The sequence below is a fragment of the Symphalangus syndactylus genome, chromosome 2 (assembly GCF_028878055.3).
Source record: "Symphalangus syndactylus isolate Jambi chromosome 2, NHGRI_mSymSyn1-v2.1_pri, whole genome shotgun sequence".
NCBI classification, from domain to species: domain Eukaryota; kingdom Metazoa; phylum Chordata; class Mammalia; order Primates; family Hylobatidae; genus Symphalangus; species Symphalangus syndactylus.
This window is the reverse complement of record NC_072424.2, coordinates 121,441,116-121,461,582: the sequence shown is the minus strand read 5'-3', so window position 1 is coordinate 121,461,582 and position 20,467 is coordinate 121,441,116. Positions and strand designations below refer to the sequence as shown.

Genomic DNA, 20,467 nt, shown 5'->3' with positions numbered 1-20,467 from the left:
ATTTACAAAGAGTCTAAAAAATTATTTATGCACAGCATTGTGGTCATGTACAGTTGTGTAGAGTGTTGACTGCAGAAGGACACATAGGTAAGAGAATGAGTAGGAACTAAATTCCTGCTAAAGTTCCACTTGTTAAGTCTGTGCCATGGAGCTAGCTGCCTCATCCAGAGGAAGTGACTTCTAATTCTCACAAAGCTATGGGCTAAGAGTGACCCTGATATGCAGTGGTGGTGACAGAGTACAGAAACAGAAATTCTCATATAATAAGCAGATAACACTGAGAAAGCCTCTTTGAGAATAATGTAGCGAAGTCTATCAAAATAAAACACACAAATCTTTTGACCTAGCAACTCTACTGCTAACATGTCATTCGGACATGTAGTTTGCAGTTGTCCATGTAATGGATGGCCTCAGAGCTCGGATAGTGGCAGTAGGGACAGACGGAAGAGCATGGACTTGAGATATATTTGGGAAGAAAAAAGGACAAGAGCTGCTGATGGATCCATGTGGAGGGGGAAAGGAAAACCTAAGAATAACTCCTAGATCTTGGGCTAGAACAAGTGAGTGGTTGGGGTATCATTTGGTGAAAGGTAGAAAGTCAAGGAAAGAACTGGCTTGGAGGACAAAATCAAACCTTCCATTAGATCCATGTTACCTCTGGGATGCCCAGCAAGTTTTCAAGCAGACCTGTCAAATAAGGAGTTGCATATTTGAGCCCGGAGTGCAGAGAGAGGTCATAGATATGGATGTTCATTTCATTATTGTTCATAAGAGCATATACATATGCAAAGAACCCAGGAACAATATTAAAATACAACAGGATTCTTTTAAAGGAAGTTTTGATATATCCACATACTATAATAGTGTTCATTTATAGAATTAAAGAGAACAAGATGGAAATATTTTCAAGTTATATTACACAAAAAATTCAAAGTATAGAGCAGTAAGTATAGTATGTCTTGTTTGACTGCTGATAAAGATATATCTATGAATGAAAACTGTGTGGAATGAAAAAAATGTTCATGCTGGGTTATAGATGAAAAGTGGGACTGGAGGATTCTGGGAGGGAGTAAATTCATTTTTATCCCAAACTATCTTGTGATGTTTGACTTCCTACCATATATATATTATACAATAAAGAAAACAAACTGCATCAGCTTTTGCCTTTAGGACCTCTTCCTGTGCCTGGTTTACAAGGAAATGGATAAATATTCTGGACAAGACAAATACAGGGCCCTGAACAAAACTTGGAAACCCAGAGACACAGATAAATACAGGTTCTATCACAACATAGGTGTGATCCTGCACACTTTATTTACTTGTTCTCTTGTCTCCTAAAAATGGGGACAGTGGCATTGTCTGTCATTTCAACCCAAGGATTGAGGAGAAGCAGCCAAGTGCTGGTCTGTGGCACCGTGAAAATGGAGTGGGGTTGGAAAAAACTAGAAGAAATAATTACTAGATTCAGATACCACCCTTCAGACAATAGAGCCAGAGTAATGTAATTCTTGGACTAAAAAAAGAATATAAATAATACATACCTCTCATTCATATAATCATTGGCTTAAAGCAGTCAGGCTGCTTATTGAGACTATCTGTTGACTCATTCATATATTCATCAAAAATGTATTGTAGAGGGGAGGGGGGAGGGACAGCATTAGGAGATATACCTAATGCTAAATGACGAGTTAATGGGTGCAGCAAACCAACATGGCACATGGATACATATGTAACAAACCTGCACATTGTGCACATGTACCCTAAAACCTAAAGTATAATAAAAAAAAATGTATTGTATCCAATCTACCATGCTCTACACTTCACAACGAAATACTAGAAGTCTCAATCCTCCTAGGGCATGATGCCAGAGGGTACCGAAACCATCCTATTTAGGGGCATATCATTTTAGCCTGTACTTAGAAATAATGGATCCAATTCTCAGTAAAATGCTTGTAAACCTAACCCAGCAACATATAAAAAGGATTATACACGTTACCCAAGTGGGATTTATCCTAGGAATGCAAGGTTGGTTTAACAACCAAAAATCAATTAATGTAACATGACAAATGAATAGGATAAAGGACAAAAACCATATGATCACCTCAATAGAGGCAGGAAAAACCTTTGACAAAATTGAACAATCATTCATGATAAAAACACTGACAAAGTAGGAATAGAAGAGAACTTTTTGACAAAGGGAACCTATGAAGAAACCCATAGCTAATAGCACAGTTAATGGTAAAAAACAAACAAACAAACAAAAAAAAACAAAAAAAACTTTTTTTTTTGTTAGATCAGGAACAAGACAAAAATGCTCACAACTGCCACTTCTACTTAACATTGGACCAAAGGTTCTAGCCAGAACTATTAAATAAGAAAAAAATAAAAGGCATTCAACTCTAAAAGGAGGAATTAAAATGTTGTTTCTTTGCACATGTAAATAGATCTTGTATATAGTATGATCATGTATATAGAAAATCATAAGGAATCTACTGAAAAACTACTAGGACTAAAAAATGAGTTCAGGCCAGGCACAGTGGCTCATGCCTATAATCCCTGCAATATTGGAAGGCCCAGGTGGGTGGATCTCTTGAGCTCTGGAGTTTGAGACCAGCCTGGGCAACACAGAAAACCCCATCTCTACCAACAATACAAAGTAGCCGGACATGGTGGTGGGCACCAGTGGTCCCAGCTACTCAGGAGGCTGAGGTTGGAGGATCGCTTGAGCCCAGAAGGTTGAGGCTGCAGTGAATAAGCCGTGATCGCACCACTGCACTACACTGAAAACTACAAAACATGGTGAAAAGAAAGAAGATATAAAGAAATGGAAAGACATCTATGTTCATGGATTAGAAGACTTCATATTGTTAAGATGGCAATACTACCCAAATTGATCTACAGGTTCAATACCATTGCTATCAAAACTCTAATTGGCTTTTTTGCAGAAATTGACAGGTTGATTGCAAAATTCATATGAAAATGTAAGGGAACCAGAATAATCAGTAAAAAGTTTTAAAGGAACAAAGTTGAAAAACTCATACTTCTAGGTTTCAAAATTTACTACAAAGCTACATTAATCTAGACATTGTGGTAACTGGCATAAGAAGGACAATGGAGTAGAACTGAGAGTCCAGAAGTAAACCCTTACATGTACAGTCAATAAATTTTTGACAACGGCGGAACACCATTCAATGGGGAAAGAACGGTCGTTTCAACAAATGTTGCTGGAACAACTGGATATTCATATGTAAAAGAATGAAACCCTACATCACGCCATACATAAAAATTAACTCAAAACGTATTACTGACCTAAATGTAACAGCCAAAATTATAAAATGCTTGGAAGAAAACACAGGTGTAAATCTTCTTGCCTTGGTTAGGCTGTAGTTCTCAGATGTGATACCAAAAACACAAACAACAAAAGAAAAAATTGATAAACTGCTCATCATCAAAACTTTAAAAATCTGAGCTGCAAATCACACTATCAAGATGAAAAGACAACCCAGAGAATGGCAGAAAATATTTGCAAATCATGTATCTGACAAGGGATTTGGATCTAGCATACAAAGAACTAAAACTCCAACAGAAGTCAAATTATCCAACTAAAATTAGGCAAAGGATCTGAAGACATTTTTTCCAAAGAAGACATACAAACGGCCAATAAGCACATGAAAAGATGCTCAAGGTCAGTAGTAATTAGGGAAAAGGAAATCAAAACCATGAGATATAACTTCACACCTACTAAGATGGCTATAATCAAAGACAGTAACAAATGTTGGTAAGGATGTGGAGAAATTGTAACTTTCATACAGTGCTGGTGGGAATGTAAAATGGTCTAACTTCTTTGGAAACTGTTTGGCAACACCATAAAAGGTTAAACATAGAACTACCTACCATATAATCCAGCAATTCCACTACTAAATATATACCTGAGAAATGAAAATATATCTTTACAACAACTTGTACATTAAGTTCAGAGCAGCATTATTCATAAATAGCCCAAAGCAGAAATAACACAAATGTCCATCAACTGATAAATGGATAAATAAAATGTGGCATATTCATACAGTAGAATATTATTTGGCAATAAAAAGAAATGAACAACTGATACATGCTACAACATGGGATGACCCTTGAAAACATTATGCTAACTGAAAGAAGCCAGTCACAAAATGACACATTATGATTCCATTGACATGAATGAAAGTTCTCAATAAGCAAATCTATAGAGACAGAAAAGTTGATTAGTGTTTAATTAAGGTAGAGCCCACTGGTTGAATAGGGTGGGAATAGAGATTGAGGGTCACACAACACTGTGAACACACTGAAAAACAATGAACTGTACACTTTCCATGGGTGAATTTTATAGTATGTGAATTATACATCAATACAGCTGTTTTTTTAAAATAATGGATCTAACTGCATATTTTCAGAAAAAATTATTAATGTTCTTCCTAGAACCCAGAGAATTAGGCGCAACCTAAACCGAAAGGCTCTAGAGAGCCAAAAGTCAAAACGGGGAAAAGCAAGTCAACTTCTAGCCTATAACGAAGATTTTTACAAAAGGCCAAATTGAGCGATAAGTATGAATAATTAAACTCTGTGCTATTGATTCCTTTGACTTAAACAGATTTTCACCCACTAAGCATTTAAGATGAGAATCATCTTTAATACTGTAATCCTAAGCAGCTGCTCCAGACTTAAACAACTAGTCAATGGCTAAGATCAAACAGAACAAGGATCTTCACACCATCTGTAAAGCCAGAGTTAAACAGTTAACAAGGAGGGAACAAAATACCTGGAATAGTAGAGAGTTTGACAGTCTCAGACTCAGAAAAATACAGACATGAATATAAAACTCAGCAAACGTTATTTAATTTAATTTTTTTTTTTTTTTTTGGTTTTCATTGAGAATCTGATGGCAAACCTTCAGGGAAACGGGGTAGCTCTAATGAATTTAGAGATACTGGATATCACGAGAAAACTGTTCTTTTACAATACCACAACTTAAGTCATAACCACTGTCATTCCTTAACTGAAAAATAAAAAACCCTGTATTTATGATGTATGGATTGGTCACTTCAAGTCATACAAACTTTTAATCCACAAAATTGAGGACCTGCAATTTAAGTATAACACCATTCCGTGAGATATTTCTCTGAATTATCTTTTATGATCAAGCATAACTTTTTGCTTAAAACACTTTTTACTTAAGTAGATTACAGTTTCTCAGTATAATCAGTCATTTTATTTGGAATTATAGCAATCCGGGTTTTTTTGCTGTACTGAGTAAGATGTAGGGAGTCTCACTTTAGGATTTTATTTGCTTCTTAGACATCATTTATATAATATTCCTTGATTTTTATTAAGGCAAAATTTGCTTTTCTAATATTCACTCGAATAATATTTTGTGATAAAATCACTAAATTCAGGACAATACTTTCTGTATACTCTTGTATTGGAGTACTGATTTAATTCTATTTTTGCCGGTGAACAAATTTAAAAATATAACCCTTCCTTGAAATGAAAAGAAGTCTCACACCACTTTAAGGTAAGACAAAGGAAACCAAGTCTTATTTGCACAAAATAGTTTACTAAATTTAAAATCCTACTCAACCCCTCCCCGCAAAAATCTCTCAAAAAGCTGTCAACATGAAGTCTTTGATTTCAGAGCTGTAGCCATGTCATTAATGGTAAAGAAGGCATATTCTGATTCTGATGTCTCTTCTTTGCAGAAGGGTCTTCTGTGGTATTAACAGAAACCTCAGCAAAGCCAGTGGTATCTCAGGGAGTGAAGCTGTGCTACCTAAAGAAATCCACTGGGTATAAAGTGGGGTGGGGGGTTGGAATGACAGAATGCTATCTAGCTGGACATCCTGAGGCAGATTAAAAAACCTTCCTCTGTACCCTGTCATTTCCTTTCAGCAAGATCCTGTTGATGTTTGCACAATTTAAAAAGTGTATCAAATATGTCAATGAGCAACATAAATGGTCCCTTTGAGTTTTATTTATTTTTAATCGTTGATGGAAAAATATCAAAATAGTACCTTTTAAATTTATTTCCTTATCCAATCACAAGTAACACCACCAAACAGGTCTTTTTTTTTTATCCCTACACTGTTGGGGAAATGCCAGACGTACCTTCCTTCCCTCTTTTTGTTTAAGAAAATGGAAAAAAGAAACTTTTAAAACAGAGCATTAGAACTCAGACAAGTTACACACGTTTCCATAAAACTAACTTTAGTCCTGGAGAACTAAGTTCATGAGATATGTTTCCCTAAATGTTATAGCTGCTGTATCTACTATAAACAAAACAAGTCTCATTTGAAACAATTACGCATTTCGGGGCTAGTTATTAAGTATTCAGCGTCTGCCAGGATAAGGCGATCAGCGCTTCTACTCCGAATAACAAACCATAAATCAGTTGACAAGCTTGAAAGCATTCAGTCCTAGTCTGTTCGGAAGCCAAGCGTAAATACAGAAAAAGCTGTTGGCATGTTTCTCTTGCTCTCTAAGTTTCGCGTTTTTAAAAACACAGTAATACTCAAATGGCGTTTCCCGTAAGTTTCTGGCTCCGAAATAATTTGGATAAAAAAACACAGCGAGGCATCGCGCACAGAAAAATGGAGCCTGTGCCTTTAAGGTAAAATCGGCTGGATCCCAAAAGGCATTCCTCTTTCACGACAAAGAGTTTGGCGAGCGCTACCTCTGGGGTTTCTCCGAGGGACTTGGCGGGTCCGAGCGGAACCCGACCAGACGACTAGCCCTGCCTGCCCCGGGGCCCCGCCGCCAGCCCCGCGCCCGCGCGGCTGGAGCGCATCGCGTGCGCCCCGGACTCACCGCTGCCGGGCTGCGGGGACAGCGTGGACACCGAGGTCTGGCCCATGACTGGGGTCGCAGGGCCAGGTCCAGCGCTCACGCGGCTCCTTTGGTCCTTGGATCATGGGTCCGCTCCCAGCCAGACTTCCAAGCGTTCATGTCCCGGCCTGTGCCGAGCGGCCCGCCGGGTCCCCTCACCTTCTACCCCGCGCTGGTCTCCCAGCCCGGCCGGCCGCAGCCGGCGCGGCGGATCCTGCCCAGCGGATGCCTGTCATTCCTCTATGCAGATTAGCTGGGGTCAGGGGTCACGGGGGAAGAAGGGGGGTGAGGGCGATAGAGAGGGGAGGAGGGGGAAGCGGGGGGAGGGCGCAGGAGCAGGGGGTGGGGGAAGCCCCCAGCCGGCCCCGCCGCACCCGCACCCCCTCAGGGTGGTAGGGAGTTCAGGCTTTCAGGCTACTCCTCTTTGACTTAAAAGGTTCAAAGTCAAATGATCCTTACGGGCTACAAGAAAAGGAATTAAAGTATTTAGTCACGGTACTTAATTTAACAAAATTTGTTTCTTAAAAGTTATTTCCTTCCTTACATTCTATTCGCAGTATTGTGGCACTCTCATGTCCTATGCCCATTTTTTTTTCTCGTTTTAAAAATTATGTTCCTTTTAACAAATATAATTTTTTAAAAACAGCATTAATGGCCTCAATCAGGCTTGACAACAAATCTAAATGATAGGTCTACGTGTGAGATCAACAAAATATACTCTTTGCTGTCTCCCACCTAAAACTCGAGTGCTGACCTCTCCTTTATTTCAAAAGAATTACTGTGAAATAAAGTGATTAAAATACACAAAAGGGGAAAAAAACTATAACAAACTTGAAAGGTGAATTAAACCCTTCTATAATATCATCTTCTTAAAAATATGAATACAAATAAATATTCTTCATATTTGCAATTAATGATTCATTAGTATAAGTAATCTACATGCTATATATATATACAGTATATGGAACATCTATATATGGTGCATTAGATTGGATGGTGGTTACTGGATGTGTTCATTTTACGAAGATTCATTGAGATGTCTGTAATGATGTGTGCACTTTGCTGAAGGCATATATTTCATTAAAAAGTAAAAAATATCAGAAAGTGCAATATATTTAGGTCATTTACCACAGCTTTCATTTTTTAATTTATCCTAGACAATCAACTCTGAACTAACATGAAAATCATTTTTTTCTAAAATTTTTATTATTAAGATCGTGCACAGCCTTGTTTGATTTTTTTGAAAGACACTTACTTGTCTGTTTTGTCATGGTTAATTAAGTTGCCCTATTTTTTTTTTACACCCAAATAGCCCACCCACCACTGTGAGGAAGATCTTTTCCCTAGAAAAGTGTGATCCATTGTCTTCTTCCCTTTGCCTAATTCACTCTTAAGAAACACTGATTTTTTTTTGTAATGAAATTGAGGATTTAACTAAAATGTGAGTTCTAATTAGGACAATAAAATTAATCCTAACTACATTTCCTTATAAATACAAAAATGTGTTTTGGAAACACATCCCACCTGGGGAGCTAAGCGCTGAGAGTAAGCAATTATAATGGCTGGCTCTTCCAGCTCTTTGCTTTGAGTTGCCGTAAGAAAAAAACAAACAAACAAAAGTGGTTAAAGGTAAGTGAAGAGGGAGAATGTTTCACTCTTCTTTTTGACAGCGTCTTTCTGATAAAGGGAGGTCACTGATCAGAGGAAATATACAGTAAATTTTGCACATTCAAAATATGTAACTATAATAATTTTTAAATACTGATAAAAGTCAAACTTTGAGGTTGCTATCATTTCTTCTTTTCCTTGAGAAACAACAGTATATTTCTATTCTATAAATTCTTATTTCAAAGATTAAGGAGGTGCACTCTGGTTCCAGTTTTTCAGGAATTGCTTAATACAGCTATATTTACCTTATTCAAGACCTTTCATGATTTGCTAGTTAATATAATCTTCGGCCTCATCTGGGATTCCTATAATACCCCAACCAGGTTATGCAATTTTCTCTGAAACTCTTCCAGTTCCATTACATTATCCTTGAAGCATGTCAACCAAAACTGCAGGAAGTGTGCACTAAAGTTTCTTTCTAAGAGTGGGACAGTTCCTGTTCTTGGTTTCTAGAGCTTCTGATGGGGCTTGGCATTTAAGTGGCCTTTTTATCACAGCTAACAAGTTATACTAATGAACATAGAAAACGTCTACAGAAATCTCTAAATTTCATTTCTAGGTTGTAATGCAAAGGTTAGAAATGATCATTTAACAAGAGAATTTTAAGATAATTTTCCCCCAAATTGCCTTACTCTCGCCTTATTAGAACTCACACAGTTTTACTAAGAGTTCTGGGTGTTAATCCCATGGGTTTATAGTTTAACCCTGGAAACATTAAACGTCATCTGAAAGGTATGGACATTTCTCTGTATACTACCTCTCTCTAGGGAATTTATTAAAATGCTAAACAAGATCAGTCCCAATACCTAACCCTGAGGAAGCTATCTATTTATAATTCTTCAGCATTTATCCCATTGGTCTCACTCTTTGCTCTCTATTTCTAAACCAATCTCATATTCAGTGATATCCTGGTAAATGCTTAACTGGTTTGGGCTGGGGGTGAGGAGGCAGGAGGGGGCCTCAGACTGCTTTGTTTACTGTGACGTAAATACTCCTACAATAACCTATTCTACAGGCCTTCAACCAGCTAGCAAAACTGATATCAAACAGCTTGCAAAATTCCTTGAAATGTAACAATTTGGCCCACTAGCCTGTGTGAACTGCCTTCAGCACACCACTACTTTTCTCTGTTATAATAACGCCGCATTATATCATACCATGGCTGAGTTTGAGGAATAGCTTCTATTTAGCCATCCTAAAAATATAGACTAATGGCATCTACTGATTTTTTCCATGGAACACTCTAAATGTTTTTCAAGCTCTGAAAGAACTACTGTGATTTATTCATTTATTTCCAGAAAGAAATTAAAGTAAGTGAATTAGTGAGACAGAATTTCGCCTTCTGAAAGCCAGTGTACCTTTATGACAAAAAGTTGTACTTATTAGGTTTTCAAGCATTCTACCCTGTAACACTGGCTTGTCTGATGTGGGAAGTCTTAGACTCACCCACCTGGGGTACCCAAAGTGACCACTGCACTCCTCCTGGATGGAAGCCATTATATCTATTAGGTAAAAGTTAAAGCGGACATAAGCCTAAACATTGGCAATCTGGACCATTTGTGAGAAAGTTCTTTTCTAGGTCAAAGTCCAAATGGCAGAGATACAACTTCATGCCTTTAGAGAAGATGGTTTACAATTACTACAGTCACCACTACCAAATCCTATAACTTAGGTTACTGCCAGATTTTTCTAGGCAGCCAAATCTAGCATGGAGTAGGAAGAAAAGGGAACCTTCCTCAGAACACAAATGCCACGAGTACTAATCCTGGAGGTCTCCGCCTTGTCCAGATGCTGCCAGCTGTGTGAGGATTCATTTTGAGACACCAGATGTTAGGGGTGGAGGAATTATGGTGGGAGGGAAGGGGTGGGCAGAGTCCCAAGAGATGAGATGGTTGATCAGAACAGCAGTGACCTGGGAGGCAGCAGTGGTTGGTGGTGGCCATATACAAGCAAATGAAGATTACATTAATTTACATCCTTATTTCTGGATTTGTCCATAAACATCCTGTGAATTAGTGACATTTCCTTGGCTAATGGGAATTGTAGCCATAGAAAAATTCTTTCTTAATGGGAAGGAAATGAATGAAAACTTAGCTGTTTTCCTAATAGTATACCAAAAACGATATGCAAAAGTTGTTTTAACTATTCGGGTAGTTTTTACTAGAAGATCTTCTGGTTTTTAAAAACTTTGTATGTCTTCAAAACTTGGCTACATTTTGTAAGAGTCAGCTTACTTAGAAAAATATAAAAAGCAAATGGGAGCTTTACTAGATATTACAAACTCAGTGAAAACTCTGTATATGTAACCAATGTTTACTTTGTAAAATGTTACTCTATGGTAAAGTTGCAACTAAATGGCTACTATATCTTAGATTTTAACAATTCTGAGAGATGCTGGTTTTAACAAGATAATGCTAACAGACAAAGGAAAACTTTTGTTAAGGAAAGAATTACAACTTTGCATATTCTAGTTATATTAAGCATCAGTAGAAGACCACATTCCACAAGTATTAGAACAGGAAACAAACCTGAAAGACAGGCTTTTCTTTCCTATTGTTCTCATATTTTCATGTGATTTATTTCCTGAGTTTTCCTTCTTCTGCTTGCTCAAGCTAAAAGGATTAACAAAATACCTTGCCTCTGCCTCACCCCTGCGTGAGTCTCTGCAGAGGCGGGGTGTGGCTCACATGTGCTTGCTTAGTGAGTGAGCCCCGCAGTTGGAAGATTTATGCTGGAAAATAAAGACCTCAAGGGGTGGTGCTGGAATTTCCTTTTCCAAAGACATTCCCCCTACCCTGGGAGGAAAAGCGTCTGTAATTTTGCTCTACTTCATTTCATAAGCAAAACAAAGTACTCATCCATAGTATTAAAACTCTAAAAACTGCTATAAAATGAATAATCTTTAATTTATTGACCAAAATCTAAAGAGAACAGTCCTTAAAGACATCTTTTATATGACTGCCAAATTTACACAAAATAATTGCTTCCAGTAAGGCCCAAATCTTTGTTTTGTTAACCATCACATCCATCCCTAGAAACTAACAAAATTTGCCTGGCAAATAGAGGGTACTCAACACATAGATGATGAATTAAAAATAAGCATTTATGTTATCTCCTTAATGATAACTTCCAAGTATGGACAAAAAAAATCTGAGAATACATGTAAAATTTTGGTAATAATATAGAATGTTGACTCCATAGCAAGAGAATATCAAGTCTGTCGGTGACTATAAACTTTCTTTTGTATGCCACTCTGAAATAATCATCTACTCATTCAACTAGAGTTGACTGAGGACCTCCCATGTGCGTGGTACCTCTAGCACATGGGCATAAGGATAAGTGAGGTATGGACTCTCCTGTGGCGGAGTTCATAGTATGGGTACGGTGGAGGGTGGGTGTTGCAGCCTACAAATACATGATCCTAACAGTGGAGGAACAGAAGTTTGTTCCTCCAGCTGGGAGTGGTGACTCGTGCCTGTAATCCCAGCACTTTGGGAGGCCGAGGTGGGCGGATCACCTGAGGTCAGGAGCTCGAGACCAGCCTGGCCAACATGGTGAAACCCTGTCTCTACTAAAAATACAAAAATTAGCCAGGTGTGGCGGTGCACTCCTGTAATCTCAGCTACTTGGGAGGCTGACGCAGGAGACTCGCTTGAACCCGGGAAGCGGAGGTTGCAATGAGCCGAGATCTCGCCATTGCATTCCAGCCTGGGCAACAGAGTGAGACTCCGTCTCAAAAAGAAAGAAATAAATAAAAATAAAAATAAAAAAGAAGAAGTTTGTTCCTCCAAATGCTAGGGATGCTCAGTAGGTTGGTACAGAGAAGGCTCTGAACTTTAGCAAATTACTAAATCCACATTTTTGCCATACAGAGGTGCTCATTCATTCTGAAGGTGCCCCAAGATTGTGAAGTGCTTCCTGAATTAAAGAAAGATTAAATTCTAATAGTATGTGGTCAGAATTAACTGTATTTGTTTGTTTATTGCTTGCAGCTTTTTTTGTTTGTTTTTTGTTTTTTGTTTTTGAGACAGGGTCTTGCTCTGTGGCCCAGGCTGGAGTGCAGTGGTATAATCATTGCTCACTGTAGCCTTGAACCCCTGGGCTCAAGCAATCCTCCCACCTCAGCCTCCCGAGTAGCTGGGACTATGGGTGCCTGCCACCATGCCCAGCTAATTATTTGTATTTTTTTTTTTTTTTTAGAGATAGGGTCTCACTACATTGCCCAGGCTTGCTTGCAGCTTTTTGAAGAATAAGTTATGGACCCTAAAATGTACCCATTTAAAGCAAACAGTTCAATAAGTTTTAATAAACATATAGTCAACCAACAGCACACTCAAGTGTCAGAAAACTTCGAGAACCCTAAGGTACTCCTCCATCATGTCCTTTTGCAGTTAATTCCTGTTTCACATCCCTGTACCACCCTTGGCATTGGGGAACTGCCAACCTGCTTTCCATGTCCATACTTTTGATTTATCTAAAATTTCTTACAAATGGAATAATATTATAACAGGTTTCTTTTATCTGGCTTGTTTCGTCTAATGTCTTTGATATTCATCCATGTTGCTCTGTGTATCTGTATTTTGTTCCTTTTTGTTCTAGGTTGCCTTCCATTGTATGGCTATACAAAAGTTTATTTATCTATTTACCAGTTAATGGGTATTTGGGATGTAAATGTATTTCACTGTATTCCTGCTCTATGAAAAGACTTTGGGTCTATATTTTGTTACATATATGCTAGTTCTATATTAATAATAACTCATTGATTGGTTCACCACTCAACAAATATTTATTATGCATCTCCTTTTTACCAGTCTCTGTTCTAGGTACTTAGGAGATAGAATTATACAAAATACAAAAACACCTGCACTCACAGAGCTTACATTCTAATAGAATGACAGAAAATAAGCAGTAAACATAATAAATCAGTAAACTTTATAATCATTTAGAAGATGAAAAGTGCTATGAAATACAGAAGAGTAAGAGAGATTGGACTGGCATGTGGTGTTCACAGCAGTCCTCACTGAGAAGATAAGGTTTAAGCAAAAACACAAAGGAGGTAATCGAATTAATCATATGACTATCTGGGGGAGAGGTGTTCCAAGAAGAAAGACCAGTTAATATAAAGACAGGAGTATGGCATGTGTTTGAGGAACCCAGGGGAAATGGTGTGGTTGGAGTATATAGAATAAGAGGGTAAAGATGAGGAGAAGGAGATTATAACCATGTGGGACCTTGCAGTTAACTATAAAGACTTTGGGTCAGGTGCGGTGGCTCAGACCTGTAATCACAGCACTTTGGGAGGCCAAGGCAGGCGGATCACGATGTCAAGAGTTCAAGACCAGTCTGGCCAACGTGATGGAACCCCATCTGTACTAAAAATACAAAAATTAGCTGGGCATGGTGGCGTATTCCTGTAATCCCAGCCACTCAGGAGGCTGAGGCAGGAGAATTGCTTGAACCTGGAACTGGGAGGTGGAGGTTGCAGTGAGCCGAGATCGCACCACTGTACTCCAGCCTGGGCTACAGACTGAGACTCCATTTTAAAAAAAAAAAAAGACCTTGGCCTTCTTCTCCTCCAATGAATCACAACACCTCACCAGCAAGGGAACAAAAATGGATGGAGAATGAGTTTGATGAATTGACAGAAGTAGGCTTCAAAAGGTGGGTAATAAACTCCTCTGAGCTAAAGGAGCATGTTCTAACCCAATGTAAGGAAGCTAAGAACCTGGAAAAAGGTTAGAGGAATTGCTAACTAGAATCACAGTTTAGAGACAAACATAAATGACCTGATGGAGCTGAAAACCATGGCACAAGAACTTCATGAAGATACACAAGAATCAATAGCCGAATTGATCAGGCAAAAGAAAGGATATCAGAGATTGAAGATCAACATAATGAAATAAAGCGTGAAGACCAAGATTAGAGAAAAAAGAATGAAAGGGAATGAATAAAGCCTCCAAGAAATATGGGACTATGTGAAAAGACCAAGCCTACGTTTGATTGGTGTACCTGAAAGCGACGGGGAGAGTGAAACCAAGTTGGAAAACACTCTTCAGGATATTATCCAGGGGAACTTCCCCAACCTAATAAGACACACCAACATTCAAATTCAGGAAATACAGAGAACACCACAAAGATACTCCTTGAGAAGAGCAACCCCAAGACACATAATTGTCAGATTCACTAAGGTTGAAATGAAGTAAAAATGTTAAGGGCAGCCAGAGAGAAAGGTTGGGTTACCCACAAAAAGAAGCCCATCAGACTAACAGCAGATCTCTCTGCATAAACCCTACAAGCCAGAGGAGAGTGGGGGCCAATATTCAACATTCTTAAAAGAATTTTCAACCCAGAATTTCATATCCAACCAAACTAAGCTTCATAAGCAAAGGAGAAATAAAATCCTTTACATACAAGCAAATGCTGAGAAAAGCACTACCAGATGCCTTACGAGAGTTCCTGAAGGAAGCACTAAATATGGAAAGGAAAAACTGGCACCAGCCACTGCAAAAACATACCAAATTGTAAAGACCATTGATACTATGAACAAACTGCATCAACTAACAGGCAAAATAACTAGCTAGCATCGTAATGACAGGATCAAATTCACACATAACAATATTAACCTTAAATGTAAACAGGCTAAATACCCCAATTAAAAGACACAGATTGGCAAATTGGATAAAGAGCCAAGACTCATCGGTGTGCAAAGACACACATAGACTCAAAATAAAGGGATAGAGGAATATTTACCAAGCAAACGGAAAGAAAGAAAAAAAAAAAGCAGGGGTTGCAATCCTAGTCTCTGATAAAACAGACTTTAAACCAGCAAAGATCAAAAGAGACAAAGAAGGCCATTACATAATGGTAAAGGGATCAATGCAACAAGAAGAATTAACTATCCTAAATATATATGCACAAAATACAGGAGCACCCTGATTTATAAAGCAAGTTCTTAGAGACCTACAAAGAGACTTAGACTCCCACGCAATAATAATGGGAGACTTTAACACTCCACTGTCAATATTGGACAGATCAACGAGACAGAATATCAACAAGACAGAATATTCACGACTTGACCTCAGCTCTGGACAAAGCAGACCTAATAGACATCTGCAGAACTCTACACCCCAAATGAGCAGAATATACATTCTTCTCAGCACCACATTGCACCTATTCTAAAATTGGCCACATAATTGGAAGTAAAACACTCCTCAGCAAATGTAAAAGAACAGAAATCACAACAAACTGTCTCTCAAAACACAGTGCAATCAAATTAGAACTCAGGATTAAGAAACTTACTCAAAACCGCACAACTACATGGAAACTGAACAACCTGCTCCTGAATGACTACTGGGTAAATAACGAAATTAAGGCAGAAATAAATAAGTTATTTGAAACCAATGAGAAAAAAGACACAACACACCAGAATCTCTGGGACACAGCTAAAGCAGTGTGTAGAGGGAAATTTATAGCACTAAATGCCTACAGAAGAAAGCAGGAAAGACCTAAAGTCGACACCCTAACATCACAATTAAAAGAACTAGAGAAGCAAGAGCAAACAAATTCAAAAGCTAGCGGAAAACAAGAAATAACTAAGATCAGAGCAGAACTGAAGGAGAAAAAGAAACGAAAAACCCTTCAAAAAATAAATGAATCCAGGAGCTGGTTTTTTGAAAATATTAACAGAATAGACCACAACCAGACTAATAAAGAAGAAAAGAGAGAAGAATCAAATAGACACAATAAAAAATGATAAAGGGGATATCACCACTGATCCCACAGAAATACAAACTACTATCAGAGAATACTATAAACACCTCTATCCAAATAAACTAGAAAATCTGGAAGAAATAGATAAATTCCTATACACATACATCCTCCCAAGACTAAACCTGGAAGAAGTCAAATTGCTGAATAGACCAATAACAAATTCTGAAATTGAGGCAATAATTAATAGCCTACCAACCAAAAAAAAGCCCAGTACCAGACAGATTCAGAGCCGAATTCTACCAGAGGTACAGAGAGGAGCTGGTACCATTCCTTATGAAACTATTCCAAACAATAGAAAAAGAGGGACTCCTCCCTAACTCATTTTATGAGGCCAGCATCATCTTGATGCCAAAACCTGGCAGAGACACAACGAAAAAAGAAAATTTCAGGCCAATATCCCTGATGAACATAGATGCGAAAATCCTCAATAAATACTGGCAAAATGAATTCAGCAACACATCAAAAATCTTATCCACCACGATCAAGTCAGCTGCATCCGTGGGATGCAAGGCTGGTTCAACATACGCAAATGAATAAATGTAATCCATCACATAAACAGAACCAATGACAAAAACCACATGATTATCTCAATAGATGCAGAAAAGGCCTTTGACAAAACATCCCTTCATGCTAAAAATGCTAAACAAACTAGGTATTGATGGAATGTATCTCAAAATAATAAGAGCTATTTATGATAAACCCACAGCCAATAACATACTGAATAGGCAAAAGCTGGAAGCATTGCCTCTGAAAACCAGCACAAGACAAGGATGCCCTCTCTCACCACTCCTATTCAACATTGTATTGGAAGTTCTGGCCTGGGCAATCAGGTAAGATAAAGAAATAAAGCGTATTCAAATAGGAAGAAAGGAAGTCATATGGTCTCTGTTTCCAGATGACTGGATTTGATTGTATATTTAGAAAACCCCATCGTCTCAGCCCAAAATCTCCTTAAGCTGATAAGCAACTTCAGCAAAGTCTCAGGATATAAAATCAATGTGCAAAAATCACAAGCATTCCTATACACCAATAACAGACAAACAGAGAGCCAAATCATGAGTGAACTCCCATTCACAATTGCTACAAAGAGAATAAAATACCTAGGAATCCAACTTACAAGGGATGTGAAAGACCTCTTCAAAGAGAACTGCAAATCACTGCTCAAGGAAATAAGAGAGGACACAAACAAATGGAAAAACATTCCATGCTCATGGATAGGAAGAATCAATATCATAAAAATGGCCATACTGTCTAAAGTAATTTATAGATTCAATGCTATCCCCATCAAGCTACCACTGACTTCCTTCAAAGAATTTTTAAAAAACTACTTTAAATTTCATATGGAACCAAAAAAGAACTTGTATAGCCAAGACAATCCTAAGCAAAAAGAGCAAAGCTGGAGGCATCACACTACCTGACTTCAAACTATACTACAAGGCTACAGTAACCAAAACAGCATGGTACTGGTACCAAAACAGATATATAGACCAATGGAACAGAACAGAGGCCTCAGAAATAATGCCACACATCTACAACTATCTGATCTTTGACAAATGTTACAAAAACAAGCAATGGAGAAAGGATTCCCTACTTAATAAATGGTGTTGGGAAAACTGGCTAGCCATATGCAGAGAACTTAAACTGGACCCCTTCCTTACACCTTATACAAAAATTAACTCAAGATGGATTAACAACTTAAATGTAAGACCTAACACCATAAAAACCCTACAAGAAAACCTAGGCAATACCATTCAGGACATAGGCATGGGCAAAGACTTCATGACTAAAACACCAAAAGCAATGGCAACAAAAGCCAAAATTGACTAATGGGATCTAATTAAACTAAAGAGTTTCTGCACAGCAAAAGAAACTCTCAGCAGAGTGAACAGGCAACCTACAGAATGGGAGAAAACTTTTGCAATCTATCCATCTGACAAAGGGCTAACATCCAGAATCTACAAAGATCTTAAACAAATTTACAAGAAAAAAACAAACAATCCCATCAAAAAGTGGGCAAAGGATATGAACAGACACTTCTCAAAAGAAGACATTTATGCAGCCAAAAAACATATGAAAGAAAACTCATCATCAGTGGTCATTAGAGAAATGCAAATCAAAACCACAATGAGAAACTATCTCACGCCAGTTAGAATGGCGATCATTAAAAAGTCAGGAAACAACCGATGCTGGAGAGGATGTGGAGAAATAGGAATGCTGTAACACTGTTGTTGGGCATGTAAATTAGTTCAACCATTGTGGAAGACAGTGTGGCGATTCCTCAAGGATCTAGAACCAGAAATACCAATCGACCCAGCAATCCCATTACTGGGTATATACCCCAAGGATTAGAAATCATGCTACTATAAAGACACATGCACACGTATGTTTATTGCAGCACTATTCACAACAGCAAAGACTTGCAACCAAGTCAAATGTACATCAATGATAGACTGGATAAAGAAAATGTGGCACATATACACCATGGGATACTATGCAGCCATAAAAAAGGATGAGTTCATGTCCTTTGCAGGGACATGGATGAAGCTGGAAACCATCATTCTCAGCAAATTCACACAGGAACAGAAAATCAAACACCACATGTTCTCACTCATAAGTGGGAGTTGAACAATGAGAATACATGGACATAGGGAGGGGAACATCACACACTGGGGCCTGTTAGGGGGTGGGTTGGGGGCCTAGGGGAGGGATAGCATTAGGAGAAATACCTAATGTAGATGACAGGTTTATGGGTGCAGCAAACCACCATGGCATGTATATACCTATGTAAGAAACCTGCACATTCTGCACATGTATCCCAGAACTTAAAGTATAATAAAATAAAAAATAAAAATAATAAAAAAGACTTTGGCTTTTACTACGAGTGAGATAAGGTTGCAATGGCAGTTTCGAACAAAGTAATAACATGATCTGGCTTTTGTTTTAAAAATCACTGTGGCTTCTGAGTAGAGAACAGAGGAGACAACATTAGAAGCAAAGAGACCAGGAGAGACTACAGGAATAATCCAGACCAGAAATGATAGTGGCTTAGACCAGGTTGGTAGCCGTGGGTGTAATGAAATGCATCTGGATTCTGGGCTCATTTTGAAAACAGAACCAATATTCCCTATGGATTGAATGTGGGGTGTGGGAGACAAAAGAAGATGGAAGGAAGACTTCAAAATTTTTTTCTGAGCAATTGAAAAGATCAAATTGCCATTACTTAAAACTAGCACAACAGTGAGTGGAGTGGATTTGGAATAGAAAATTAGAAGTTCAGTTTTGAGATGTCTGCTAGACTTCCAAGAAGAGAATAAAAACAATCCCATGTGTCACCAAGGGAAAGAATAAATCAATGTATACCTAAACACATCCTAGTGAAACTGAGCAGCAGAAATGTAGAGAAAATTTAGAAAGCAGTAGACAGAAAAGGCAAATGCCACTTTAAGGAATCATAATAAATCCAAGTCAATGAAAAACTATTTTTTCTTAATGTTTTGAAGAAGCAACTGTCAACTTAGAATTCTATATCCAGGTAAAGACTCATTCACTAAATCAATCATTCACTAAAAGTAATTAATCACTGAAAACATCTACAGGATATTCCTCAGCAAGAAAGAAAATGAACCCAGGCCGGGTGCGGTGGCTCATGCCTGTAATTCCAGCACTTTGGGAGGCCGAGGCGGGCAGATCACTTGAGGTCAGGGGTTCAAGACCAGCTTGGCCAACATGGTGAAACCCCATCTCTACTAAAAATACAAGAAAATAGCCGGGTGTGGTGGCAGGTGCCTGTAATCCCAGCTACTTGGGAGGCTGAGTCAGGGGAATCACTTGAACCAGGGAGGCAGAGGTTGCAGTGAACCGAGATTGCACCACTCCAGCCTGGGTGACAGAGCAAGACAGTGTCTCAAAAAATAATAATAATAATAAAATAAAATAAAAAGAAAGAAAGAAAATGAAACTAGAGGTAAGGGTGGTATGCAGGAAACAACAGTGAGCACAGAATGTGAGGACATGATGGTGAATTTAATAAAGTATCGGCTCTGCAAATGAGGAAGTAGTGAAGTTTTAACGTATGTAAAAGTCCTGATTTTGATCAGGGGAAAGATATATGTACTAAATAATTTTAAACTTTGTTAGAAGAAGTAACTGTTTCAAATAATAAGAAAGATAT

General features: G+C 38.2%; 1 protein-coding gene across 6 annotated transcripts in view; it reads right to left on the bottom strand.

Moving 5' to 3' along the window:
- PHACTR2 (phosphatase and actin regulator 2) overlaps positions 1-20,467 on the bottom strand; it is a 295,326-nt gene that overhangs the window by 147,898 nt on the left and 126,961 nt on the right. Inside the window, exon 1 of one of the 6 annotated variants that reach the window (XM_063631812.1) lies at positions 6,841-7,073. The exons of 4 other annotated variants lie outside the window; for them this stretch is intronic. In XM_063631812.1, the coding sequence (XP_063487882.1) occupies positions 6,841-6,886 (46 nt within the window). In that variant the 5' untranslated portion in view covers positions 6,887-7,073. Of the gene's footprint in view, positions 1-6,840; positions 7,074-20,467 lie in introns of those variants that run through there. One more of the 6 variants, XM_055266044.2, reaches the window with a different exon arrangement.